The 27,769-nt window shown below is 43.3% G+C and overlaps 1 protein-coding gene across 1 annotated transcript; it reads right to left on the reverse strand.

Annotated features, from left to right (window-relative positions):
• Nucleotides 1–2,126: 2,126 nt before the first annotated feature.
• On the reverse strand, nucleotides 2,127–27,294 carry Prrg4 (proline rich and Gla domain 4). The gene is made up of 6 exons (XM_028877844.2): nucleotides 27,067–27,294; nucleotides 26,582–26,703; nucleotides 17,998–18,161; nucleotides 15,761–15,809; nucleotides 13,553–13,685; nucleotides 2,127–3,327 (listed from the first exon to the last, which is right to left on the reverse strand). The coding sequence occupies exons 2-6, from the start codon at nucleotides 26,679–26,681 to the stop codon at nucleotides 3,096–3,098; spliced, it is 678 nt and encodes a 225-aa protein (XP_028733677.1). The 5' UTR covers nucleotides 26,682–26,703; nucleotides 27,067–27,294; the 3' UTR covers nucleotides 2,127–3,095.
• Between the last annotated feature and the right edge of the window lie 475 nt (nucleotides 27,295–27,769).

Genomic DNA, 27,769 nt, shown 5'->3' on the forward strand with positions numbered 1-27,769 from the left:
TGGAAGAGCATCAAATGCTCTTAACCACTTGAACAATCTCTCCAACTCTCTCATATCTTTATATGTCTACTTGTCCTATAGACTTAGGATTATGCTCCCCTGTAAAGTATGGGATGGGACTAGGTAAGTGGGTTACTCATTGCAAAACCAGCTTTCACCAACCTGTTAGATTTCAAGCAAGTCATACTTTAACTCTGATTGTTACAAAGTGAGCAAAGTCAGTTCTAGTAACCTTTAAAAAAGAGAATTAAAGTCAGTGTAAAGCACACAGTTATACCAGGGAAGTGCTATGGAGAGGTGTGAAGAACAGCAGAACTTTATAGGTAATATGGGGGGCTTGAAAATACTTCTAATTACATGGACGTGTTGATAGGTGATTTACTTGTGACCAGCAGCCAACAAGTCTGAAAATGTAAAAGGATAAAGCTTTGCCACTCTCTAACGACTGACAGCTTCCTTTTATCTGCCTTAATGAAGAGCATCCTGTCTTATGTTTTGTTTTGCTTTACCTGAGACAAGATCTCACTAATTACTCCTGGTGACCCTTGAACTAAGTATGTGGCCCAGGCTGGCCTCAAACTTGTCATCCTCAAGCCTATGCCTCCTAAGTGCTGAGACTGCTGGTGTGTTACACTGGTGTAACACAGATTACAATGCTATAGAAGAAACGCACACACACATTCACATTCACATACACTGCAAAATGATGTGGATTTTCTAAATATTTAATTTGGGTGTAATTATCAAGTGCAAGCAAGGTTGCAATCTCAACTCTATAACATCATAAAACAAAGTAACAATTTATAAAGGATCTTAAAGAATGGGGAAATGTCTGACAGAAACAGATAATAAAGAAGACCACAATTTTTTTTTTCTAGTCAACTTTTCTTTCTTTTTATGGTTTTTTGAGACAGGGTTTCTCTGTGCAGCTTTGGAGCCTATCCTGGAACTCACTCTGTAGACCAGGCTGACCTCGAACTCACAGAGATCCTCCTGCCTCTGCCTCCTGAGTGCTGAGATTAAAGGTGTGTGCCACCTTACCTGGTGTCTAGTCAATTTTTCAAGAGTTCAAGTTTCTTGACCCCAGAGCATATAGTACCTTGACACATGACAAACAAATGAACTGAAATAGACAGGCGTGTGAGTCAGGAGCATGTGCTCGCTTGTGAGTCAGAGATAGCAGCGTGAGTCAGGAAGCGTGTGCTCGCTTGTGAGTCACTGAGATAGACAGGCATGTGAGTCAGGGAGTGTGTGCTCGCTTGTGAGTCACTGAGATAAACATGTGAGTCAGGGAGCGTGTGCTCCGCTTGTGAGTCACACTCTGCTACATTTTCGTTCTGTTTTGGTGCTGAGGATCTAACCCAGGGTCTTGCACACATGTTAAGCACAGGCTTTCCCACTGAGCTCCTCTTCTACATTTCTGAGGAAGAACTGGTCATTTATAGGACTACAACAGAAAAGTATCTGTTCAAACTATGGTATGTTTTCCATGTGTTAAGATGTACTAGGAGAAATGAGGGAGACTGAGAGTTAACTTAATAATATGGCATGTGCTTAGCATATGTGATGCTCTGGTTCAGTCTCCAGCACACACACACACACACACACACACACACACACACACACACACAAGCTGGAAAGGCTTTCTGGTGACTTCAGTTGGTATTGCTGAGGAGTCTAACCTCATACATATGACATAAGAGCTCAACCCCTTGCCTCTACTATTCTGTCACTCAACTTCCAGCTCAATATTGTGCATGTGTGTGTGCACATGCATGCGAACACATGTATGCAGAGGCCAGAAGTTGATATTGGTATCTTCTTCAATTGCTCTTCACCTTAATTCATCTCTAACTTAATTTAATTTTTTAATGGTTTTTGAGACAGGGTTTCACTGTGTAGCACTGGCTGTACTGGAATTAGTTCTGTAGCGCAGGCCGGCCTCGAACTCACAGAGATCCTCCTGCCTTGGCCTCCTGAATGCTGATTAAAGGCTTGTGTTACTACCACTGGACATTGTTTTTTGCTTTTGTTTTTCTGAGGCAGGCTTTCCAGCTGTCCTAGAACTCACAATGTAGAACAGGCTGGCCTTAAACTCTTAGAGATCCCTGCCTCTTGAGTGCTGGGATTAAAGGTAAATGCACCACCTCACTGGCTCCACCTTAATTTTTGAGACAGTTTCTCATTGAACTTGGAGGTTCCTGGTTCAGCTACAGTGGCTAGCTACCAACGCCAGGGGGCCTCCTATGTCCTTCTACCCAATGCTGGGATTGTAGGTATGTATCAAGTACTCATGGTTTCTGTTGTTGTTTTGTGGTTTTGTTTGTTTCAAACCAGGGTACTGAGGATTGAACTCAGATCCTTACGTTTGCATGGCAAGCACTTTTCCAAGTGAGGTGTCTCCCAAACCCATGAGTAGTAATTTCTAGGAACAACAACAAAACCCTCTTGGCACCTCTTACCACATGAAAGCATGATTGATAGCAAGGGAAAAACTAAGACCTGCAAATTTGGTGGACGCTCTGCACCAATTAAATCAGAAAAGCAAGTGATTATATCAAGGTCACAGATGTACACCAAAATGTCAAATTCTGTGTAGTGTTTTCAGCCAAAAAGAAATCCTAATAAAGAGAAGAGCCAATAGCATGATTTGACATTAAATTAATGATTGATGGTTCCTAGTTTGCTCGTTCTAATTATTAACAAACTTTGTCTTGTTTTGAGACAGGGTCTTGACAGGGCCCAGGCTGGCCTTGAACTCTCATCCTTCGCAAGTCAGCCTCCTGGTGTGGGGATTATAGGCATTCATCACATTACCCAGCTACAGCAGACTTTTGAACCAGCACAACATACATTGCACAAAGGCACTTTCTTCTTAACTTCGAGGAAATGAAGTTCAAGTCTCTTACCAAGATGGTAGAGATCCAGTCCGGGTCCGAGCCGAAAGCAGAACTGGGATGAATTCTGTTCAGTGTGTATTGCTCCTTCATTCCGTGCAGTTTGTTATAAAAAGCTGAACGGGCAAATCTTTTTTGTTTCAGGGAGAACAAATCTCAAACCACATGAATGTCTTACAGCAAGGTGGCAAGGTGGGCTTAATGAGTCGGGAGTGACATAGACTTTTTAAATACCCGGAACCCTTTTGCTGGTCCAGGATATGGAGGTGGTGGTGAGACACTGTGTTTTCTGGTCAGTGCTACTGCCTGTTCATAGGAAGGTGGTCCTGCGTCCTCTAGAGGTGGCGATGAAGGCAAGACAGCCTCCTCCGGGCTTCTGAAAATGATGGAGGGTGTGTGTCTGGTCCTTCTTGTGTAGACAGCTGAAGAACTAAACAGAGAGATGACATTTTAGTTTAAGAGAAGTGAATTTCTGGGGTAATGACATTAAAAATTCTAGAAGCCAGGCAGTGGTGGCACACTCCTTTAATCCCAGCACTCGGGAGGCAGAGACAGGTGGATCTGTGAGTTTGAGGCCACCCTAGTTTACAGAGTGAGTTCCAGGACAGCCAGGGCGACACAGAGAAGCACTGAAGTCAGACGTTAGTCAGAAACTGAACTCTGTCATCCTGTGATCAAAGTTAAGCTCTCTGACTCAGTTTCCTCCTCTCTAAAATGGGGTAATAGAGCTACTTCAACAGAGTTGCTGGTGTGCACTGAGTAGGATGTTTGATGTAATGCTTCCAGCAGGGTGAATCCCTCTTCCTCCTGCTCTGGAAATCAAATCCAGGCTTTGTTGTAAGGTGGCATGTCTCTTGAGTCTTGTTGCCTGGTTGACCCCTGACCTTCCCAAGTAGTATTTCTGTCACGTAATCTAGACATGGCCTGCTTTCCATGATTACGTAACTCCTGAACCCTCTTTGCAAAGCCTCCCTTATCCTGGATTCATTGTATTTTTCATGGCTTTCTTTTTGGTTAATTATACAGAATTCTGAGACTCCCTTTTTCTCTCTGCTCTATTTTTTCTCCCCCTGAGACAGGGGACTCAGTAGCTCAAGCTGGCTTCAAACTCACTAGGTAGTTAAGGATGAGCTGGAACTTCTGCCTGTACCTCCTCAGTGTTGAGATTATAGGCATGTAGAGCTGGGTATTGAACTGCTGACTTCATAAGTGCTAGGCAAGAGATCTACCAACTGAGCTCCGCCCCAGCCCCCTTCTCTGTGCCTTGACTGGCATTGTTCCATTCCGGGAATGCTGTCTTTTTCTTTTCTCCAGCTTTTTTTCTAAGCCCATTTATTCTTGGCCAAGCACATAGTAAAGCAGCAGCCCAGTGTGTATAAAGATCTGGGTTCCACTCTCCACAGTAAAACACAGGTCTTCTCCTGTCTGCTCTTCATATTGGGATTGAGCCCAGAGTCACGGGCATGCTAGTCGGGAAGTACTGTACTGTTGAGCTGCCGTCTCTAGTCATTGGAAAATTTTGGGAAAGGGTCTTTTTAGGTTGCTGAGCTGACCTTGAACTCACTGTTGTAACTGATCCTGAACTGGCAATCCTCCTGAGTTCTTAGAATTGTAGATTTGTACCACCATACCTAAAGAATATTAACAATTTCACAAAACCTTATCAGTCAGTGAAAGCTAAAATGCCACACAGGTCTGACGTTTTCAACCTATGGTTTTCCATCCTCTCCTCTGAATTGCAAACTATGTTAAAATTTTTAAAATTACATTTATATGTGTGTGTGTGTATATATATATATATATATACATATGTGTATATATATATACACACATATGCCACAGTGTGCTTGTGGAAGTCCAAGAACAAGTTTCTCAGTAGGTTCTCTCTATCTTGTAGATCTCAAGGATTGAACTTGGGTCATCAGAATTGGTGGCAAGTGACCTTACCCACTGAGCCATATTGCCAGTCCTCAAACTACAATTTAAATGTTAGTAAATTGAGCTGTTTAGACTGTGGAGTTGGCTGACTATAAAGTATCAATGCATAATCTAACCTCCTAGAGTTAAGGGTAATACGACAAAGTCAGACACGTTGACCAACCTCTGATGCATGTCTATAGTATTTTCCCCACTAAGGGACAGTTGGCATAGGTCTGGGGAGCTGTCTTGAAAACTTGATGATCTGAGTTTCGATTCCCAGAAGCTATGTAAAAGGCAGACCCAGTAGCATGGGCATGTGTAATTCCAGCATGCTCACTGTCATTTTAGGTGTTTGTCAGACATTTGTCTGTCCCCCCTGGAGAAATGTCAGCTCAAGTCCTTTATCTTTATGGCTTGTCTTTTGTTGTCTTGTTGTCTTGCCCTTCCTTCACCTATCTTAAGGAAAAAAAAAGGTTTTTTGTTTTTTTTTTTTTTTTTTTTGGTTTTTCGAGACAGGGTTTCTCTGCGTAGTTTTGCGCCTTTCCTGGAGCTCACTTGGTAGCCCAGGCTGGCCTCGAACTCACAGAGATCCGCCTGGCTCTGCCTCCCGAGTGCTGGGATTAAAAGCGTGCACCACACCGCCCGGCTAAGGTTTTGTTTTATACCAGTAGCCAGTGCTCTTAACTGTTGAGCCATCTCTTCAGGCCCTCTCGTCTGTCTTTAAAATCTTTGAAATAAAATATTATTTTATTCTGCCAAATCCAAGTTTCATTTTCCTCCTCAGCCAGAAGTCAATACTCAACTCCCGCTCTCCCTATATGTCCTCCAGCTTTCTACCAGGTATCAAATCCCACAGCTTCTTCTCCCTCAGACAAGTCCAGACTCCTGACCTCCCCTGGGAGTCCCATGCTGGCATCCCAATGGGTGCTCCTCTACCTTACAGGTTCTTCCTGCTCTGCTCTGCATTATTTAAGCAATGTGTCTGCTTTGGCCACCTCTGTGCTCCCAGGATGGAACACATTACTGCTTTCTCAAAAACCTTTTCCGGAAAAGAAGCCTTCTATTCTTTTTGTTCTGCGGGATTCACCTGTCACCATCTTCCCCAGACTGAAATTTCCCAGCCCTTTCAAATGTTTAGATTTGGAATCTTTCTCTCTCCCCCTCTCTCTCTATACATATACATATACATATACATATACACATACACATACATATACATACACATACATACGTATGTATGTATATACACACACACACACACACACACACACACACACACACTCACACACACACACATATATATCTATCTCCCTCCCTCTCTCTCACCAAATGGCAATCACTCTATGTCTTCTCTGAACACCCCCCTCACTTTCAGAACGCCCGAACACACTGACAGCAGGTGTCATAGAGGAACAAGGGCAGCACACGGTGCACAGGCCGCAGAACTTAGTTATACAGGGACCGGGGCCGGTTCACTGGCTAATATTTTATAATTTACTGAGTTAAAAAAAACTTACTTATGATACATCTCAATTTAAATTTCATACGAACATATGAATGTTGAGTGCCTCTATAATCAGTACAAGCTCTGAACAGGTTTTGTGTTTGGTTGTTTTGTGGTGTTAGTAATTGAACTCAGGACTTTACACTCTACCACTGAGCTACAGCTTCCAGCCCCTGGGGACTATTTACTTACTCATTTGTTTATTCATTTAGATGCTGGGGACTGAACCCAGGGCCCCACATGTATTATACAGATGCTCTACCATTGAGCTGTACGCCTGGGTTGGAGGCTATTTTTTAAAAAGCATAAACACTACAAGGGCACATAGGAATACTCTTTCTCAAATGCATGGAACAACCTGAGTTCAAAAATGAATAATAACAATAATAGCTAATACTGACTTAGTACTATACACCAAGCATTATTTTAAGCACTTAATGATCTGGGCCACCATATTGCACAATGCCAAAAGACATTATTCACACATCTGTATGAACGTTGCTCCCATGGAACTATGATACATGATGGCTTTGATTATTATGGGGGGTGTACATGTAAGTAACATGTCCAAGGACTAATCCTAGTCAATTGTGTACTCAGGATCTGAACAGCAGCATGTTAGCTCCCATGATTTCACATAAATTACTGTATCACATCCTGTTTCGACCCAGCACAATATACATTGATCCCTTTCAGAAATAAATGCTAGTCTAAGACTGCTGTTATTTTAGGATGGAATCATATTTTAGAGTAATATGCCAGGAAATATAAATTAAGTGGCAAATGCAAGTTTACAAGATGCTCAGTGTTTTGAAAATACTGTACCAGATTAACAAGTCAGACGAATACTGTGTGATTCCACGTATGTGATGTCAGAATAGTAAAATTCACAGAGGTGGAAGGTAGGATGGTGGTGAGCTTGAGCTGGTGGGCTGGGGACTTGAACAGAAGATGGGGAGTATCTGGGTCCACTGGCATGGAGCTGGAGATGACTGTAAAGTCGTGTGAATGAGATGAATTTTGAACTTGAACAACTTACTTATAAATATAAAAGAAGATAAATTTTATTTTATGTAAACTACTATTCTGGAAATGCACTTAAACTGTATTATTAAATACCAAAATTAAGTTGCAAATGAGAACATATAATGTGCATACCAAATCCACAATCGTAGGTTTTTTTTCTTTTCTTTTGTGTGTGTGTGTGTGTGTGTGTGTGTGTGTGTGCAAATGTGCATGCATGTGCAGAGGCCAGAGGACAACTTTGGGGGGTGTTCCCCAGGAGCCATTTTGGGGTGATTTTTTGTTCATTTGTTGTTTGAGACAGGGTCTCTTAGGTAGCCCTAGCTATCCTGGAACTCAGAGTGTAGATCAGGCTGGTCTTGAACTCACAGAGATTCACTTTATTTTTTTGAGACAGGTCTCTCATGGAGATCAGTACTCACCAACTAGGCTAGCCTGGCTGTCCAGAGAGCTCTAAGCATCTACCTGTCTGTCTGCCTAGTGCTGGGGCTATAAACACATGCCAACATGGCTCCCTGTTTACATGGATGCTGGGATCCCATCCAGACTCCATGCTTGCACAGCAGACATGTTACTGACCAGGCTATCTCCAGTCTAGCAGTTCTTTCTTTCTTTTCTTTCTTTTTTTTTTTTTTTTTTTTTTTTTTTTTTCTGAGTCAGGGTTTCTCTGGCTCTGACCTGGAGCTCACTTTGTAGACCAGGCTGGCCTCCAACTCACGGAGATCTGTGATAATATTTTATTCGTGCCGAAATGTGGTGATATTTTACCACATACACTCTTAATGGCTGAGCGATCTCTCAGGACACTAAAAAAAAATTGTTTCTGTGGGCATAAACTAGAATAAAAAATTTTGAAGACTTTAATCTTCATTACCAATACCGTTTGAGACACTCATATAGCAATAGAAATAACTTCTAAGTGATTCTCTCAGATGAGCCAACGTGATCTCCTTTAAGCCTTCAAGAGGGAGTGCTCTGCTGGCCTGGGACTGGCTATCTTGCTGAGGATGCTCTTGCATTTCTGGTCCCCGTCTCTTCCTCCCAAGTGCTAGGATGGTAGACACATTCCACCCCTGGTTTATGTGGTGCTACAAATCAAACTCAGGGCTTTTGTATGCTAAGCAAGAACTTTACTAACAGAGCTAAATCCCTAGTCCCCCAGAAAAAATACTCTACTAAATGTTGTGGAGAAATGTATCCTTTATATTTACTGATCTCATGTAAAGAATTTTTATTTTTAAATAAGTAACTTTTAAAATGATAATTCTGACAAACAAACAGCCAAAGTTATAAAACTGGCAAAAGAAAAGGATATTATGAAACTTTAAGAGGAATCATTTTTTTCCTCATTCATTTCAAAGCTGAGGAAAACTTAAATATATATCTATATATATCTCAAGGAGGGCAGGAGAGATGGCTCAGCCATTAAGAAAGCACACTGCTCTTCCGGAGAACTGTGTTTGGCTCCCAGCACCCACATCAGGTAGCTCGCAACTGCCTGTAACTCCAGCTCTAGGGACCCAATGCCCTCTGGCATTCTCAGGCACTTGCCCATATGTGGTGCACATAAACTCATACATGTAAGCACATACACAAAAATAGTAATCATAATTTTTTAATTAAGGAATTTAGTGGCTTAGAGGTATGCCTGTAATTCCAGAATTTGGAATTTATTAATTCAAGGCTCACCTGGAATACACACAGAGTCTGAGGCCAGCATAGGTTACCTAGTGAGATAATGTCTCAAAGGTAACAAAGGGAGTGACAGGGAGAATTTGCTTTAAGATCCATTATTAAATAGCAGCAGAATTAACATGAGAACCTTTGCCTCCTAGTTCCCAGTTGAGTATTCTTCCTCTACAAATTATTCCATTCTTTATTTATATCTGATATGAAATAATGAACAGTCTTATCCCATTAATTTAAACAGTATAATTAAAGTTTTCTGGTTTCATATTGGTCTACATTTAGACTTGAACGGTTGTAAAATCATATTTTAAAATGAACAAAATCCTGGGCAGTGGTGGTGCACACCTTTAATCCCAGCACTCAAGAGGCAGAGGCAGGTAGACTCTGTGAGCCTGGTCTACAGAGAGAGTTCCAGGGCAGCCAGGGCTACAGAGTGAAACCCTGTCTTGGAAACACACCTCCCCCCTCCAAAAAAAATAAATAAAAATTAAAATAGGGTCTGGAGAGAAGGCTCAGTGGTTAAGAGCACTTTTTACTCTTCGAAAGGACCTGGGTTCAATTCCCAGCACCTACATGGCAGTTCACAAATGTCTCTAACTCCAGTTCCATGGAATCTGACATCTTCATATAGACATACATGCAAACAAAACACAGATGCACATGAAATAAAAATAAATAAATCATTAAATAAAAAAATAAAATGAACAAATGCCTTCCATTCGTAACCAGTTAGGGGTGGGACTATTGCTTAGTGATGGAGCACTTGCTTCACGTGTGATGGAGCACTCATTTCACACGTGTGATGGAGCACTCATTTCACACGTGTGATGGAGCACTTGCTTCATGTGTGATGGAGCACTCATTTCACATGTGTGATGGAGCACTCATTTCACACGTGTGATGGAGCACTTGCTTCATGTGTGATGGAGCACTTGCTTCATGTGTGATGGAGCACTCATTTCACACGTGTGATGGAGCACTGGCTTCTCATGTGTGAGGCCAGGATTCAATTCCTAGCAGTGGGAGAAGGACATGTGGTCCCCTTCATGAGCTTCTTCGTTGACTTTGAGAATGTGAGTAGGATTATACAAGCATCAGTACCAGTAGCCTGCTTAGCGCCTGGTGTTCCTGTTAAAACTGTCTCCACACGGAATCATTAAGAGGATCGGCAACTGTGCTGGCTAGTTTTTGTCAACTTGACACAAGATACAAGAAGAGAAGAGGGAAGCCCAACTGCTGTGGGATGGTCTGTATGTCAAATTGCTCTGATTGGTCAATAAATAAAACAGATTGGCCAGTGGCCAGGCAGGAAGTATAGGCGGGACTAACAGAGAGGAGAACAGAGAAAATGAAGGTGGAGAGAGACACCACCAGCTGCCGCCATGACCAGCAGCATGTGAAGGCACTGGTAAGCCACGAGCCACGTGGCAAGGTATAGATTTATGGAAATGGATTAATTTAAGCTATAAGAACAGTTAGCAAGAAGCCTGCCATGGCCATACAGTTTGTAAGCAATATAAGTCTCTGTGTTTACTTGGTTGGGTCTGAGCGGCTGTGGGACTGGCAGGTGACAAAGATTTGTTCTGACTGTGGACAAGGCAGGAAAACTCTAGCTACACCCAACTGAGAGAATTCCCCCATCAGACTGGTCCATAGGCAAGACTGTGGGACATTTCCTTGATTAATGATTGATGGGGGAGGGCCCAGCCCACTGTAGGTGGTGCCAGCCCTGGGCAGGTGGTCCCGGATGCTGTGAGATAGCAGGCTGAGCCAGGCAGTGGTGGTGCGTGCCTTTAATCCCAGCACTCGAGAAGTGTGTGATTGGCCCCCATAATCTCATAGGGAGTGGCCCTATTAGGAGGTGTGGCTTTGTTGGAGTAGGTATGGCCTTGTTCGAGGAAGTGTGTCACTGTGGGGGCGGCTTTGAGGTTTCCTATGCTCAGGATACAGCACAGTGTCTCAGTTGAAGTCATGTTGCCTGTAAGGAAAGATGTGGCTGGTACCACGTCTGTCTGTGCTCTGTCATGTTCCTCACCATGATGGTACTGGACTGCATCTCTGGAACTGTAATTGTGCCACTCCAATTAAATGGTTTTTGTTGTTTCTTTTCTTTCTTTCTTTTTTTTTTTTTTTAAGAGTTATTGTGGGGTTTGGAGAGATGGCTCAGAGGTTAAGAGCACAGGCTGCTCTTCCAGAGGTCCTGAGTTCAATTCCCAGCAACCACATGGTGGCTTACAGCCATCTGTAATGAGATCTGGTGCCCTCTTCTGTCATACAGGCAGAACACTGTGTGTAGAATAAATAAATAAATCTTTTCTTTTCTTTCTTTCTTTCTTTCTTTCTTTCTTTCTTTCTTTCTTTCTTTCTTTCTTTTTTTTTTAAAGAGTTATTGTGGTCATGGTGTCTCTTCACAACAATAAAACCTTAACTAAGACAGGAGGTAGAGGCAGGTGGATCTCCGTGAGTTTGAGGCCAGCCTGGTCTACAGAGCAAGTTCCAGTACAGCCAGGGCTACACAGAGAAACCCTGTCTTCAAAAAACCAAAAAACTCAAATAAATAAATAAATAAATAATAAAAATAAAAATAAAAAAAGATCAGTAAATAAAATAAATAAAGAAAGCAGATTGAGCAAGCCAGGGCGAACAAGCCAATAAGCATAGTTCCTCAATGGCTTCTGCTTATTATCTGCAGGTTCCTGCCTTGGCTCCCCTCAGCAGACTGTGAGCCAGGATTTGTAAGCCAAATCAACCCTTTCCTCCTCATGTTGCTTTTTACCACAGCAGTAGAAACCATAACAAGACAGTTTTGCAAATAGTTATGGTCCCTATGAATTCTTATCAGTCTCTGTTAATGTACTATTTATCTTTAATTGGTAATCATTTTATTTGTATTATTTTTAAGGTATCAATAATAGGTTAAAGCCAGTTTCCCTCCCATCCTTAAAAACAAAGTGTCATATGTCCTAGACTGGCTTCCAGTTTGTTTTGTAGCCAAGGATCATCTCGAACTTCTGATCCTCCTGCCTCCACCTCCCTCGTGCTGGTATTTGTAGGCACGTGCCACCACAGCAGGCTTACGTGGTGCTGGGGACTGAACCCAGGACTTCCTGCCACTAGGCAAGCATTCTACCAACCGAGTTAGACCCCCCGGTCCCTGAACTGTTTTGCTTTGGCCACAGAGATCTGTTAAGTTTATGACCCAGTAAACTGCTGGACTTTCTGTTTTTGAAAATAATGGGGCAGCAGTGTCAAAAGGAGTGCTGTATCCATTCCAGGGAGTGCTGGGCTACTGAGCTATGTCTCCAGTCTCCAGATTCTTGAGACCAGTCTCTGTATGTAGCCCAGACAGGTATTGAACTTGAATCCTGCTTCCCCTCTCTCCTAAATTCTGGGATTATAGCTCCGAGCAGCTACACCTAGATCTTGATTTCTTTTCTTGTCTTTTTTTTTTTTTTTTGAGACAGGGTTTCTCTGTGTAGCTTTGTGCCTTTCCTGGAACTCACTTTGGAGAGCAGGCTGGCCTCGAACTCACAGAAATCCGCCTGGCTCTGCCTCCCGAGTGCTGGGATTAAAGGCGTGCGCCACCACCTCCTGGCCTTGTATTCTTTTGAAGGATCTTAGAAATAACATCGTTAGCCCATGTTTGGCGTGACACACATGTGGCCATACACATATATACTAAATAAATAAATACATTTTAAAAATTTTAGAAATATCATCATAGATTGTTAATGTGGATGTTAAAACACCAGACATCTGTCAGCCTAGAGTCTGGGAAGTCATAAATGTAGTGTCAGGCAGGGATAGGACACTAACAGAGAAACTGGCAAAATCCGAATTTAGAGTTTAGTTAATGATGATGTTACAAATGTTTGTGTGTGTGTGTGTGTGTGTGTGAGAGAGAGAGAGAGAGAGAGAGAGAGAGAGAAAGAGAGAGGGAGAGAGAGAGAGAGAGAGAGAGAGAGAGAGAGAGAGAGAGAGAGAGAGATTGAGAGAGAGATTGAGAGAGATCAACATCAGTGTTTTTCTCAGTTATTCTCCACCTTGTTTTTTGAGACAGGGTCTCTCACTGAACAGGAGGTGGTTGATTAAACTGGGCTGGTCGGCCTGCAAGCCCTAGGGAGCCCCTGTCCCCACCTCCCTGCAGGTGGAGTTCAGGCCCATGCTGCCACATCAAGCTTTTCTAGTTGCTGGTGACCTGAACTCATGGCTTATGCTTGTGCAGAAAGCACTTTCCCGACTGAGCCATATTTCTGGTCCTATTTTCTTAGTTTCCTGACTGAGCCATATCTCTGGTCCTATTTTCTTAGTTTTGACCGATCTACTGTGATAACATAATTGGAAATTTATGGGAGAAACTGAGCAAAGGGTGCATGAAAATTCCTTGAACTGTCTTTGCAATCATCTTGATTATCTAGGATTATTCTAGAGTAAAAACCTCAAAACAAATGGCTATCAGTTTGACCCACTTAAAAACAACACTACAGAATGCACCAATGAAGTTGCTATTTTGACTTACCCCAGATACGGCTGCCTGTTACACTTGGTGATACACAGATAGTAACCAAACAGGCCAAATATAACCAAGAATACTCCAGCGGCAATTAATCCAGTCAGAAGGCCCATAACATCAATTTTCTCTTTGTTAACATCTTTAAAAAAAAAAAAAACAGTAAAATAAGTTAATAGCATGACTGAAAATCATCATCTATAATTTCAATAAATTTAACACATTACTAAGGAGAATTTCATAACTAATAACTGATTGATTTATTTATCTTTTTTTTTTTTTTTTTTTTTTTTTGAGACAGGGTTTCTCTGTGTAGCCTTGGCTGTCCTGAAACTGGCTCTGTAGACCAGGCTGTTCTCGAACTTCCAGAGATCTGCCTGCCTCTGCCTCCTGAGTACTGGGATTAAAGGTGTGTACCACAATATGGCCAAGCAATACTAATTTATCTTGAGGTCTTTGTGTCATAGAACTACCTTAAACAAATGTAAATGATATTTGTTATTTAAATTTTTTTTTTTTTTTTTTCCAAGACAGGGTTTCTCTGTGTAGTTTTGGTTCTGGATCTCGCTCTATAGACTAGGCCGGCCTTGAACTCACAGACATCCGCCTGGCTCTGCCTCTTGAGTGCTGGGATTAAAGGCGTGCACCACTACTGCCTGGCCTTTCTTCTTCTTTTTTTAAAAAATTATTTATATATTGTGTGTGAGAAGGTTGTCATGACATACATGTGGATGTCAGAGGGCAATTTCTGAGAGTTTGTGTTCTCCTTCTACCGTGTGAGGCCTGAGAGTTGAGCCTGGGTTTGGTGGCAAGCATCTTTACCCACTGAGTCATCTTGCCAGCTCTTAGGTGGCATTTCTTAGACACTTAATTATGTTTATTATTTCATTTCCTTAAACAGGTCATATTATGTGAATAATATCTAACAGTAAGTGGGATAAACATGTATTTTGCTCAGCTAGACATGTTGGTCCATTTATTAGGCAACCTTGGAATAGTCCCCTACAGGAGGTGCCTAAAATAAATGAAAAAATCAAAGGCAAAATTAATTAAATAAATGACCAAATGCAGCTAGAAGGAGAAATGGATAGAAGGCATTAAAAAATTGGTTGTCAGGAACAGAATGGCAGTCAGATAGGACCAGTCAGTTCTACTATTCTGTAGCAAGTTGGGGTAATTATCGTTGATAATTTATTGGATATTTCAAAATAGAAGATTTTTGTATTATCATCTCAAATAAGTGACAAATGTTTGATGTGATAGATATGATGATTGCCCTGGTTTGATTACCACACATTGTATATAAGTGTTAAAATACCACATTGTATTCCATAAATAGGTACAAGTATTATGGATCAAATTATTAAAGAGAAAAGCAAGCAGCTTGAGATGGCCAACACAGGTAAGACAGAGGCCTTCCCTTCTCTAGTAGCTCCTACTTCTAAATAATCTCCTCCTGGTGTTTTGTTTTTGTTTTTTTGGTGTTGCAGATTGAACTCAGACTTTCCTACATGCTAAGCGTGTCTTCAACCACTGAGATATATCTTCAGTGATTCTCTTCTTCCTGCTCCCGGGGTGGGGTGTGGTCTCCTAGAGTCTGGGCTGGCCTGGAATTCACTATGTAGCTGAGGGAGGTGACCAAAGAAAGAGATTACAGGGGTACACCACCATACCCATCTTATGCCAGGTTTGTGGCTCAAACCTGAGGCCTTATGCAAGCACTTTACCATGTGAGCTACATGCTCACTGTGGGTGTGCGCCTGCCTGAGTGCAGGTGCTGGAGAGCAAGCCTAGGTGCATGAGCTTGCTAGGTAAGCACTCTGGAACTGTAGCCCCAGCCTAACTTCAGCCTTATCCAGCAATCTCATTTACCTCCCAGAGGTGTTCTGTTCATCTGTAATGGTAACAAAAGAAAAGGTTATACTAGTTTATAAGCTGAAACTAGCAGGGTCCTACTTCTGTGCAAGTTTTAACTTAGCCCAGCTGCTTAAACAACCTTTAAGGCCATTATCTCATTTCCCTAAGATCTCACCAAACTTGATTTTCAGTATGTAAACAGACGAAGGTAGCCTTCTGTCTCCACAGCCCAGCATAGAATTGAGAAACCGTCCTTGGTATGCACATTGAGCAATAGCCAAGCTCAGACACCAAGACTAAAATGTGTTATGGCGATGAGAGGTGAGGACAGCTTGACATGTCAGCGGCTCTTCCCCTTACCCGATCGTGTGGTCGGTCCTTTAGTCGAATAATCCCGCCAAAACGTGGTCTAAGGAAAAAGACGACACTTTCAGATTTCTGTCATGTAGTATCATTTCATTTGTTCCCGGTGACCTAGATTGGAGGTGGTAAGCTCTTGGCCTGTGGCACAGTCGGGACATCAGTTCATTCAAGCTGGCGGCAGTGACTCATGCTGCTGTCTCTGCTGTCTGGCTAATTGGTGAAGGGATGGTTGCTGGTCCCAGCTCTCCATGACCATGCCCTGCTAGTCTCCCCTTACCCAGCGGAGGCTGGTCATCTGTGAAAGCAGTCTGATTTTCTGCACTGGGGGGTAGGGCTCGCTTTGCTAGGAGGGTTGAATTCACTGACTTGCAAACTTATCTCTCAGGCAGTTCAAGTTCTATGTGCTTTGAAAGAATCGAAGAGTTTTGAGGAACCATGATTAAAGTAGAACAATTTTAGCTTTTTTGCTTGTTTTTTCGAGATAGATTTTCTCTGTGTAGCCCTGGATGTCCTGGAACTCACTCTGTAGACCAGGCTGGCTTCGAATTCAGAGATCCACCTGCCTCTGCCTCTGGAGAACTGGGATTAAAGGTTTGTGCCACCACCACCTAGTTTAAAATATATTTTTTTTTAATTATGAAAAACATCATTAAATCCCAATAGGCACAACTATAAAATATTTTCTTTGTTTTCCCACCTCCTGCATGTGGTAAATATTTGCAGGAAGTGAGTGGTTGGGAAGGATTATGGAAGAATGGATAACTAGGTTCTCGCACTTATGCATTTGGAGGATCCCTGGGGAGTTTCTTATTCAGCAAAGAGCAAAGAAGGATGCTTGAGAAGGGAGAACAGGAGCTGACATTATTTACATGTAGAGGAAGTGAAGCACTTTGAATTCTTCGGGAAGATTCTGTATTACAGCAGGCACAGTGTTACCTGTCTGTGTTCTGTATTATTTAAATTAACAGGCAGGATTGAATTATAAATTAATGGAGATTTTTAAAAAAACAACAACATTGGGGGCTGGAGAGATTGCTCAGTGGATTAAGAGCACTTGTTGCTCTTGCAAGAGGACCCAAGATTGGTTCCCACCAGCCACAGTGTGGCTCACACTCCAGCTCCAGGGGACTGGGAAGCCTTAGTCTGACCTCCTCAGGCACAAGTAAGCATGTAATGCACAGACATAAATGCAGAAAAAATACTCATATGTAAAAAAAAAAAATTGAGAATTAAAATTTTTAAAAAGTGTGCTCCTCCCCCCTCCCCGCTTAGGCCAGGTATGGTGGTGCATGCTTTTAATCTCAACATTCAGGAGACAGAAGCAGGAGGATCTCCACTGACTCCCAACTCAAAAGAAAAAAAAAAAATCCCTCTCTTAAACTACATAGACAAATCAATAAAATCCTAAACTTTACAGCCTCAGCACCAGAGGCTGGTGAATGGCTGAGAGAGCTTGCTGTGCATTCATAAGGACCAGAGCTCAGATCCCAGCACTCAGATGATGAACAGCACATATATACACATACAGAGACAAGATAAATCTTAAAAAAAACAAAACAAAAACCCAAAAACCAAACACGTAATATCCTCAGTGCCTGGCACACAGGAGACTGTCAATAAACAGTTGAAATATAGATGTGGGCAATCAAGGTCAGATCACTAAGAGGAAAACTTGTGCTTTGTTTTAAATGATCGATGCTCAAAGCACTAACTCCAATGATGTCTTAGTTGCTGGGGACAGAACCCAGGGGCTTGGGCTTTCTAGTGCCATGGCTTCTGAGCTATCTTCAAATAACATCTTGAACTGAAATCCACTCTGCCCTGAGACTATTTTTTTTTTTTAATATAATAAACACTGAACACATGGCCAGGCACGATGGCACACACCTTTAATTCCAGCACTTGAGCCCAGCCTGGTCTGTGTAACAAGTTCTAGGATATCCAGGGCTACACAAAGAAACCATGTCTCAAATAAATAAACAATTAATTTTTAAAAAGGTTAAACATAATATCACCACAGAGCCCATAATTTGCTAATTATTATAAACAAAAGCTAGTGAAGCACAAAGCCAACTTTCAAGAGGCTTACTTAGCATTTTAAGAAGTGGAAGGAGGTAATAGGTATACAATTTTGATTTTGTTTAAAGCACATAGGTCTATCATGCATTTATCACCACTTTCTTAAAGTACAATGAAGCAACTTTCCAGGTGACTGACATCACCGGACAATTTACCGTTTTTTCGTCATCCCCGATAATCTCTCTGGCTTCTTCATAATTACAAAACTCCTCATAGCATTCTCTCTCCATGTCCCCGGGAGTGAAGAGTTCTAAATCAAACCTATTGTACAGGAGGCGGCGGTGCATAAAGACGTTTGCTGCTTCTTTTGTTGTAAAGACTAATAAAGAAACACAAAAGGATTTCAAACACAGTAAAGGTAAGGCAGAAACTTCCTGTTTTAACTGGAGAAAAAAAAAGCATTCTCTCGATATGGGTAAACTGTGCCGGCCTCTCCTGGGTGACTTCCAAATTGACCTCTCAAATAGCATCAGTAAAACGGCTTCTGGGAAAATGTTGGCAGTTCCAGACAATACTTGAGTTGTTTATGCCCCAAATTATTAACATAAATAAAAATTATTAAAGTTTTAGTTATCTGGGCTGGAGAGATGGCTCAGTGTTTAAGAGCACTGACTACTCTTCCAGAGGACCCCGGTTCAAATCCCAGCACCCACATGGCAGCTCACAACTGTCTGTAGCTCCAAGATCTGACACCCTCACATAAACAAACATGCAGGCAAACACTAATACACATTAAAATAAAGACAAAAATAAAAAATAAAAAAGAGTTTCAATTATCCTTCCTTGTGATTATTTTTTTCCTGAAAATAACAGATGAGATTATTCTTTCCAAAGGTTGTTTCCCTATTACTTTTCCTTTCTCTTTCTTTTCTTTTTCTTTTTAGTGCTAGAGTCCAACCTAGGGCTTTAATGATAAGTTAGTATGCTCTTTTGGTGTGTGCGTATGTATGTGTGTGATGTGTGAGCTCGTGTTGGTGCACCTACGCATTAGGAGGCCAGAAGAGGACGATAGGTGCTCTGTTCTATCACTCCCCATCTTATTCCTTCGAGCCAGGGTCTCTCACCGAACCTCAAACTCATACCTTGGGGGATGCTGGCTGGCCAGCAAGCTCCCAGAATCCACCTGTCTCTGCTTCCCAGGACCGGGTTACAGGCCCAGGAGTGGTCATTCTTGACTTTGGCATGGCTGATGCAGATCAAAACTGAAGCTGCCAGGTTTGCAGGGCAGGAGCTTAGCCACTGAGCCGCCTCCCCAGCCCCACATTAACACTTTTATATTGAAGGTTTTATATACGCGCATGCTAAAAGAATTCTAAACTCCTATTTATAAAATTACAGGCGAGTCAGAAGATTAACTTAGAGCTGTCAGCCCATCCCAAAGGAAGAACCCCTTCCACCCCTTCATCCCACCGTCCAGACAGGTGTCCACAACACTCGGTGGGATTTCCTCCACATTTGCTGAGAAATCAATGGGAAACATTACAAGGTGAAGCATGTGAGAAGATGAGGCAGGGCAAGCTTGAACTGAAAGTCAGCCTTGGCTACCCAGCAAAATAAGGAAAAACCCGAGGCGGGGGGAATATGATTTGTGAGTTTGTAACCTCAGGCTGGCCATTATTCTTAGTGTCATGAGAATACTCAGATTTTGCCCGAGATCTTTTTCTATACATTAACTATCTAAGTAGGTTAGACTCTTCTAGATCTGTCTTGGCCAATGTAGAGGTTCCCGACCAATTATGGCTACTAAGCACTAGAAAAGTGGCTAGTCTAACTGATACATAAAAGGCACTCATGGAATTTCAGATTTCATATTGAAAAATAGATGAGAGAGCACAGGCAAGTTATATATTGTGTATACTTTGAAAAGGCATAGTGGATATTAGGTAAAATCAAAAACATTAAAAATCTATTTCACCTATTTTTTTTGTTCATTATTTTATTTTTTTCTTTAATTAGTTCATTTATTACTTGGGCAGGTTCTCCCTATGTAGTTCTGGGTGGCCTGGAACTCATTATGTAGGTCAGGCTCGTCTTGAACTTTTACAGAAATCCACCAGGAGAGCTGGGATCAAAGGCATATACTACCACACCTGGCTTCTTTTTGCTTTTTCATTTATGCCTATTAGAAAAAAAGTTGAATTATTTATGTGATTCCCATAATATTTCTTTTATCATCGCTATTCCAAGGTGTCAATTTCTTACTCTTTTTTTTTTCCTGGCAGTGCTGGTGATTGAAGCCAGGGTGTCGCAGTGCTGGGCTAGTGCTCTGTCGTGGGACCACGGACCATTCATGGTGTCAGTTTCTCTGTTATAATGATATACAGACCGGTGGAACCGAGGGGAAATGATAATGAACAGCTGATGATGTCTTATATGATGTCTTATCCCGCAAGGCAGACTGAGAGGCCAGGATGCTCCAACATTCCTGGTCCTTTGTCCACTGTCTCCTTGTAGAGCCACGCTGTCAAATGAAGCTGCAATGAGGACTTTCCGCAGTCTTTGTCGCCCTCTCTAGCACCCCTGCACTGGCTTGCAAGTGTCTCCTTGTCCCTTTACAACTTGATGTTCACACAATGGCCAGAGAGAATCTTTTAAAGAAATGTTTTAGCCAGGGGTGGTGGTGGTAGTGGTGGTGGTGGTGGTGGTGGTGGTGGTGGTGGTGGTGGTGGTGCACGCCTTTGATCCCAGCACTCAGGAGGCAGAGAAAGGCCTGTGAGTTAGAGGCCAGGTGGGTGTACAGTGAGTTCCAGGACAGCCAGGGAAATGTGGAGAGATCCTGTCTCGAGAAAAAAAAAAAAAAAAGGAAAAAAAAAATTAAATATTTGTGTGTGTGTTGATGTGTGTGTGTGTGTGCATGTGTACGTGTGTGTGTGCGCGTGTGCGTGTGCAATGTATGTTTGTGCACAAACATGTGTATATGCAGGCATGCTCACGGCCTGTTCGTGGCAGTCAGAGGACAACATGCACGAGGTGGTCCTCTCCTCCCACCAAGGAGTCAACTCAGCTGTCAGGCTCAGCGTAAGCAAGTACCTTTATCTACTAAGCCGTCCTGCCAGACAAAGAAAGCATTAAAAAACAAAACAAAGCAAAAACAAACAAACAAACAAACAAACAAAAAACCAAAAAACTTTTCTAACTGGAGAGATGGCTCAGAGGTTAAGAGCACTGATTGCTCTTCCAGAGGATCTGGGTCCAATTCCCAGCACCCACAAAAAACAAAACAAAACAAAAACAAAAAACAAAGCAACAACAACAACAAAAAAACCCAATAACTTTTCAGAAGACAGAGGTAGGAGAATCTTTGAGTTTGAGGCCAGCCTGGTCTATATAGCAAGTTCTAGATATCCATGGCCACACAGAGAAACCCTGTCTCCAAAAAACAAAAACAAAAACAAAAACAATACCTTTTTCTGGGTATGGGGGTGAAAACTTTTAATCCTAGCACTCGGAAGGTGTAGGCAAGTGAATCTCTGTAAGTTTGAGGCCAGCCTGGTCTACAGAGCGAGTTCCAGGGCAGCCAGAGGTATATAGTGAAACACTGTCTTGAAAAACCAAAAACCAAGACTAAAAATATAGTAAAACAAAAAACCAACCAAACCTCCTAAAGGCATCCCTACCTCCCACAGAATAAAGGCAAAGCCCTTCTGATGACCTAGTGGTCCCCTCCTGTGTGGTCCCCTGTCTTTCTGGGCTGGGTTCCTTCCACCCTCCCTCCTGTTTTCACTGCAGCTTGCCTCGCACTTCAGCCACACTGTGTCTCCCCTACCCGTGCGCTTGCTGTTTTCCCAAGGGAACTTCCTTCTTTTCATCTGCTCTTGCACCTTCCCTGGGATTTAGTTCAACAACTCTGACCCCCCCCCCCCCGCCCCATCCCATCAGCACATTTTGTCACGTTCGGCAGTTCCTGACAGCACTGAGCCCCAACCTACTTTTAACATGCTTCACTTAATTATCTGCTACTATAATGTTCTCTTTAGAGTGTTTTAATTAACTAATTTATATGTATGTGCGTGTGCCTGGGTGAACTTATGTGTACCAGGTGCCTGCAGAGGCCAGTGGGTGTCCAAACTGGAATTACAAACAGTTGTGACATGCTGTGTCTGTGCTGAAAACCAAACCCAGTTCCTTTTCAAGAGCAACAAGTGCTGTTAACCAGTGAGCTATCCCTTCCACCTTCATGTTCTCTTCTTTAGTGGGAAGGATCTGCAAAAGGAGAGATACTGGTTGCTCGCACATAAGAGAGGCCCCAAACTTATGATGCGAACAAATGTACCTTTCATAACTACAGGAATGGACCTAAGTTCTTTTATTCATTTATTTAGATTGTGTGTGTGTGTGTGTGTGTGTGTGTGTGTGTGTGTGTGTGTGTGAGAGAGAGAGAGAGAGAGAGAGAGAGAGAGAGAGAGAGAGAGAGAGAGAGAGAGAGAGAGAGCAGAATGTAGTAAATACAGATGCAGAGGCCAGAAGGGGGCATCTGGTGTCCTTTCTATCACTTTTAGCCTATTCCCTTGAAGCAGGGTTTTGCCCTGAATCCAGGGAATTTATATTTTCTCTGATAGGTCTAAAGCCAGCAGGCTTCAGCAGTCCTCCTTTATGTCCAACTCAGAACTGGCTTTACAGGTATATATATTTGGGGTTTCTGGCTTGTTATGTGGGTGTTAGGATCTGAGCTCGGGTCCTCATGATTGTACAGCAAGTGTTCTTTTTTTTTTTTTTTTTTTGGTTTTTCGAGACAGGGTTTCTCTGTGTAGCTTTGCGCCTTTCCTGGAACTCACTTGGTAACCCAGGCTGGCCTCGAACTCACAGAGATCCGCCTGGCTCTGCCTCCCGAGTGCTGGGATTAAAGGCGTGCGCCACCACCGCCCGGCCAGCAAGTGTTCTTAACCATCTCTCCGGCCCTTAACTTGGACCTCAGTTCTATAAGCAGAAGCAATTCACAGGAAAAAGCTGGTGTAACTCAATTTGGCAGAGGACTAAAGAGGAAACCAGTGGGGAAACAGCGTAGAGCTTGCCCAGCTCAGCCTCATGAGCCTGCTGGGTATGGCTACTTCTCAGGTGAGCTCAGATCTTTACATTTTACTGGCTAAAGAGACAGTGCCAAGCAGGTGTGATGGCTCCTACCTCAATCTCGGCACTCGGGAGGCTAAACAAGGATTGATTACCATGCAAGTGGGAAAACCTGGGTTATAGAGTGAGATCATATCTCACTTTGAAAAACAAAACAAAAAGATACATTGCCAACTTTCTCATGGACAATGATTCCATCATCCATCTTATAAATACCCATCCACCTTACCCTAAGACCCTTTACTAAGCTACTTTTCTTTTTGAATAAGGTGTTTCTATGTATCTGAAGCTGGCCTAGAACTTACTATGTAGCCCAGGCTGGCTTTGAACCCACAAAGATTCTCCTAAGTGCTGGGATTATAGGCATGTGCCTCTCCACCAGGCTATTGAAAACTACTTTTAATTAGAAAACAAAAGAAAAAGAGCTATAAATATTTTTACTTTTCCTGAAATGATATTTATGATGATGTCATGAATACAATCTAGGATTATTCATGACACTGTAATTGAACTTCACTTAAGTGTGCCTTCTTGGATCTGCAGTTTGCCTCTTCTCTGAGTGTGAAAGTATCAATTCTGTGAGGGGCTAACCTTACCTGTAACCTTCAGGGCCAGCTCAGATTTTTCCCTGCTTTCCTCCTGATTGCAGAAGAAACACAGTCAAATTTGCCTCTGTTTGGAATGCAGCAAACTTCCCTGGAGTGCCCAGGGCTCCTAGTGAGGGCTGCTACCTTCCTTCCCCACGACCACGACCACTGCATGTGTGCGTGTGCGTGTGCGCGCGCGCGTGCGTGCGGGGTGTGTGTGTGTGTGTGTGTGTGTGTGTGTGTGTGTGTACTGGCCTTTGAGCCCGTGTTTTTCTTTCCTGAGTTCTCCTAAGAGGCTGGCTGTCTATGAAGTCCATTGTTACAAGTCTACTACTCAAATATCCGTTCTTGTCTTCTCCTCTGTTTCCCTATGTTTTCTAGACGAGACCCTCCTGTTTCAACAGTGTCCTGAGATTCTTTTAACAGAACTGTGCTGGGGGCTCCTTTCCCCACCTGCAGTTTCGGTAGTATTTCCGTACTCATCATCTCACTTTTTATAGTTTCAGTTCCCCCAGGTCAACCGATGTCTAAAAGCATGGAATAGAAAAATGGCATGCCATTCTGAGCAGTGTGATAAACTCTCCTATGCCTTTCATTTTGTCTGTCCAGAATATGAATCATCCCTTTGCTCACAGTATCCACTGCACCACCCACTGGTCATCTAGTAGCCATTTTGAACAGACCATGCCTGGTGGTGTGCTGTGCTTATCCATAGGGTTCAGTAGTCTGAGGTTTCAGGTGTCTGTTGAGGGTTTTAGAATGTACCCACTGAAGATAAGGGGAGGATACTGTGCCTTTAACATTTCCATTCATTTTGTCTCATCTGCAGATGGGAAGCTTTGGCTGTCTTACATATAACTCTTCTAGCAGGGCAACTGCCATTTACTCTTCTCCATTTTCAGGGTCCTCTGTTCCTACCTCTGTTACTGTGCCTAAGGAGAGTATCTGTTTATCCCACCTGGCCCAGAAGAACAAACATTTCTTGAACCATAGTCCTTTCTACAACTCCAGCAGCCGGCAGAGGACCGGACACACAGTGTGCTTATCTATGAGTCCCGACTCATTTTCATTTCCCACAAACATGGTAGGCTGCTCTGTACTTGGGTCTGACTCTTAAATTACTCTGTGGTGTTTGTGCCAGTAACGCCAGTCAATGCCTGTCAAGTGAATGAACGTACTCACGATCATCCCAGAGAGCAGCATCTGTGTCCTACTGAGCATGGCTCATCACCACAGGTGAAGGCTTGGGAAGCACAGGAAGGATTCCTTCCATTCTAAAAACCTCTCTCTGTTTCAACTTTCTCCATCCAGTTGCCTAGAATCTTGCCATCAGAATTTGATTTCTTTAGGCTAACATATTACCCTTTCCTAACACACACACACACACACACACACACACACACACACACACACCACATGGCTGTGGTGGTATTGTGTTCCCCAAAATATTGTGCACCCTAATAAACTTATCTGGGGGTCAGAGAACAGAACAGCCACTAGATACTTAGGCTAGAAAAGGTTGGCACTCACACCTTTAATCCTAGCATTCTAGAGGCAGAAATCCCTCTATTCAAGGATACAGCCAAGCATGGTGACTCACGCCTTTAATCCCAGGGAGTGATGGTAGAAAGCAGAAAGATATATAAGGCGTGAGGACCAGAAACTAGAAGCATTTGGCTGGTTAAGCATTTGGCTGGTTAAGCTTTTAGCTGGTTAAGCTTCAGGCTTTCAAGCAGCAGTTCAGCTGAGAGCCATTCAGATGAGGACGCAGAAGCTTCCAGTCTGAGGAAACAAGATCAGCTGAGAAGTTGGCCAGGCGAGGTTAGCTGTGGCTGGTTCTGTCTCTCTGATCTTCCAGTATTCACCCCAATTCTTGGCTCTGGGTTTGCTTTATTAATAAGACCTTTAAGATTCATGCTACACATGGCAGGGAAGCATACCCTTTGCCTCTCTAAAACACCTGATTGGTCTAATAAAAAGCTAAATGGCTAATAGCTAGTCAGGAGAAAGGACAGGCAGGACTTCCAGGCAGAGAGAATAAATAGGAGAAAAAGAGGAGAAGGAAAAAAAGGAGGAGAGGAGGACGTTAGGGGCCAACCACCCAGCTACACAGCAAGCCATGGAGTAGGAAGTAAAGAAAGGTATATAGAAAGGTAGAAGCTCAGAGGCTAAAGGTAGAGAGGATAATTTAAGAAAAGCTGGCTAGAAACAAGCCAAGCTAACGCCAAAGCATTCATACCTAAGAATAAGTGTATTTATTTGGGAGCTGGGTGGTGGGTCCCTCAGAGAGTAAAAGAATGAAAAACCAACAACAGAACTGGATCTGTTGAAAGGGGACAGGAATGTGTGAGTAAATTCGAAGTGCTGGTGACTAAGTAGGGAAAAGGATGCTGAGAGCCTAGGGCGCTTTTTTTTCCCCCTCCTGGTCTTAAAAGCTAGGTTAGGCTTTTAAAATGCAAGCAGGAACCAATCTACTTGTGACCTGTAACCGAAAATTTCTGGGCTAGCAAGCCACACACTTATCTCTCAATCATCTGCCTTTATATAGACTACTTAACACTTGAAAAAATGACCGGAAGGGTCATTGCGCCTCCCCGTCCCATCATTCTACAGAGGAAGTCGGTCAAGACAAGAATTCTTTGCACAGGGTCTCTCAAGTCCAGACTAGGGGGCAGGATGTCACTCAATGGTAGCGCGCTTGTCTGTGCAGGGACTACCAGCGGTTCACAAACAAGTCCTGACAGGAGTCTGACCTCCCTGTCCGTCTTTCCAAACAGCAGCCTGCTCTTTAGAACTAACACACAGCTTCGTCTAGGAAACGGCAACTCACTGATTTTCGGACTTTCAATTCAGTTAACCACAAACCAGGTGTTAAACATAAGTTTGTACATACTGTAGTTAAAGAACATAAAAGCCCCACAACCCTAAACAAGAAAGCCACAAATTAAAGCAAAGGATACGTTGTTGCTCTGTGGTTCACCCGGGCATGTAATTCCCCCTACCACACTTCGCTTGAGATCTGTATAGTAGACCCCTCCTGGTTTCCAGAACTGTTTTCTCCCCATCGGCAGCCATGCTTACTTACCTTCCCCGGCATGTTCAGAATCCTTTAGGCTTTTTGTGCAATGAGGAAACGCGAGGGTAAGTCTGGTCAGCTGGCTGAGTACGATCAGAAGTGGAAACATAGTCTAGCAACTGTCATACAAACTAAAACAAAAGTAACAAAGACATTTTTTTAAAAAGGGAAAAAAAAAAAAAAAAAAAAAAAAAAAAAAAGCCCCTGTCTCAGCGGGTTGGGTTTGAGTAGGAACTGGGTCATAGACCTGTTGTACCCAAAGCCGCGGTGCCACTGCGCCCCACGCGCGGCTTTTAATCTATCAGACTCAAGGCGCTCCAGGCAGGTGAAACCCCTCGAGTGCCGGGGAACAAAAGCTGCTCCCCGGAATCTGCGGAGGAGAGGTGGGACACAGGCTAAGGCAGACGCGACTCTGGCCTGCAGCTAGATGCCGGAATGCCACCGCCTAGGCATCCCCTCCCGGTGACTCCCCACTTCTCCACCCCGAGCCGCACCTGAGTCTCCGGGAACATGTTCCACCAGCCTTGGGAGGGAACCGAGGTGTCTGCTAGTCCCCGAGGCGGCCTGGCTCTGCGTCGCTGACGCTGTCTGGATCCCGGCGACAGTCGGAGCCTGGCCCTTCGCGCGCCCGGGTGACACCACCGCGCAGAGGAGGCGTCTAGGATCCGCGTAGGGGCGCTCGGGGAACGCGCGCGGCGCACAGCCCAGCCTGTGTCCCCGGGACGCCGTCACGGCAGCGGGACAGGGAGGAGAGGCGTGTCTTTGGCGGTCACCTGGAGGAACTCCTCCTCCTGGACTCGGTCCTCCGCCCAGCGCGACCGCGCTGCTCTCAGCTGGCGGCTGCTAACGCCCTAGGCGCAACGAAAGTTTTCCCAACTTAGATGCGAAACTTGGGGTTCCGAGGTTACCTTCGGTCAGCTGTTCTCACGGGAGGTCCAGGGACGAGAGCACAATATTCACCAGAGATAAAATACACTTTGTTCGTGATTTGCATTGACACGTGACCAAAAAATTAATTTTTTGTCTACAAAAAAAAAATTGTCTACAAAATTCTTTCACGATGTCTCTGATGTCAGATTTTTTTCCATGATAACAAGGCATGGTTTCACCTCTTTCACTTTCATGTTCTCTCTCTCTCTCTCTCTCTCTCATTTACAGTGGAAATTTCCAGAAGCTATTTGACATGCAATGATATCA

This window comes from Peromyscus leucopus, chromosome 4 (genome assembly GCF_004664715.2).
Source record: "Peromyscus leucopus breed LL Stock chromosome 4, UCI_PerLeu_2.1, whole genome shotgun sequence".
In the NCBI taxonomy this organism is placed as follows: domain Eukaryota; kingdom Metazoa; phylum Chordata; class Mammalia; order Rodentia; family Cricetidae; genus Peromyscus; species Peromyscus leucopus.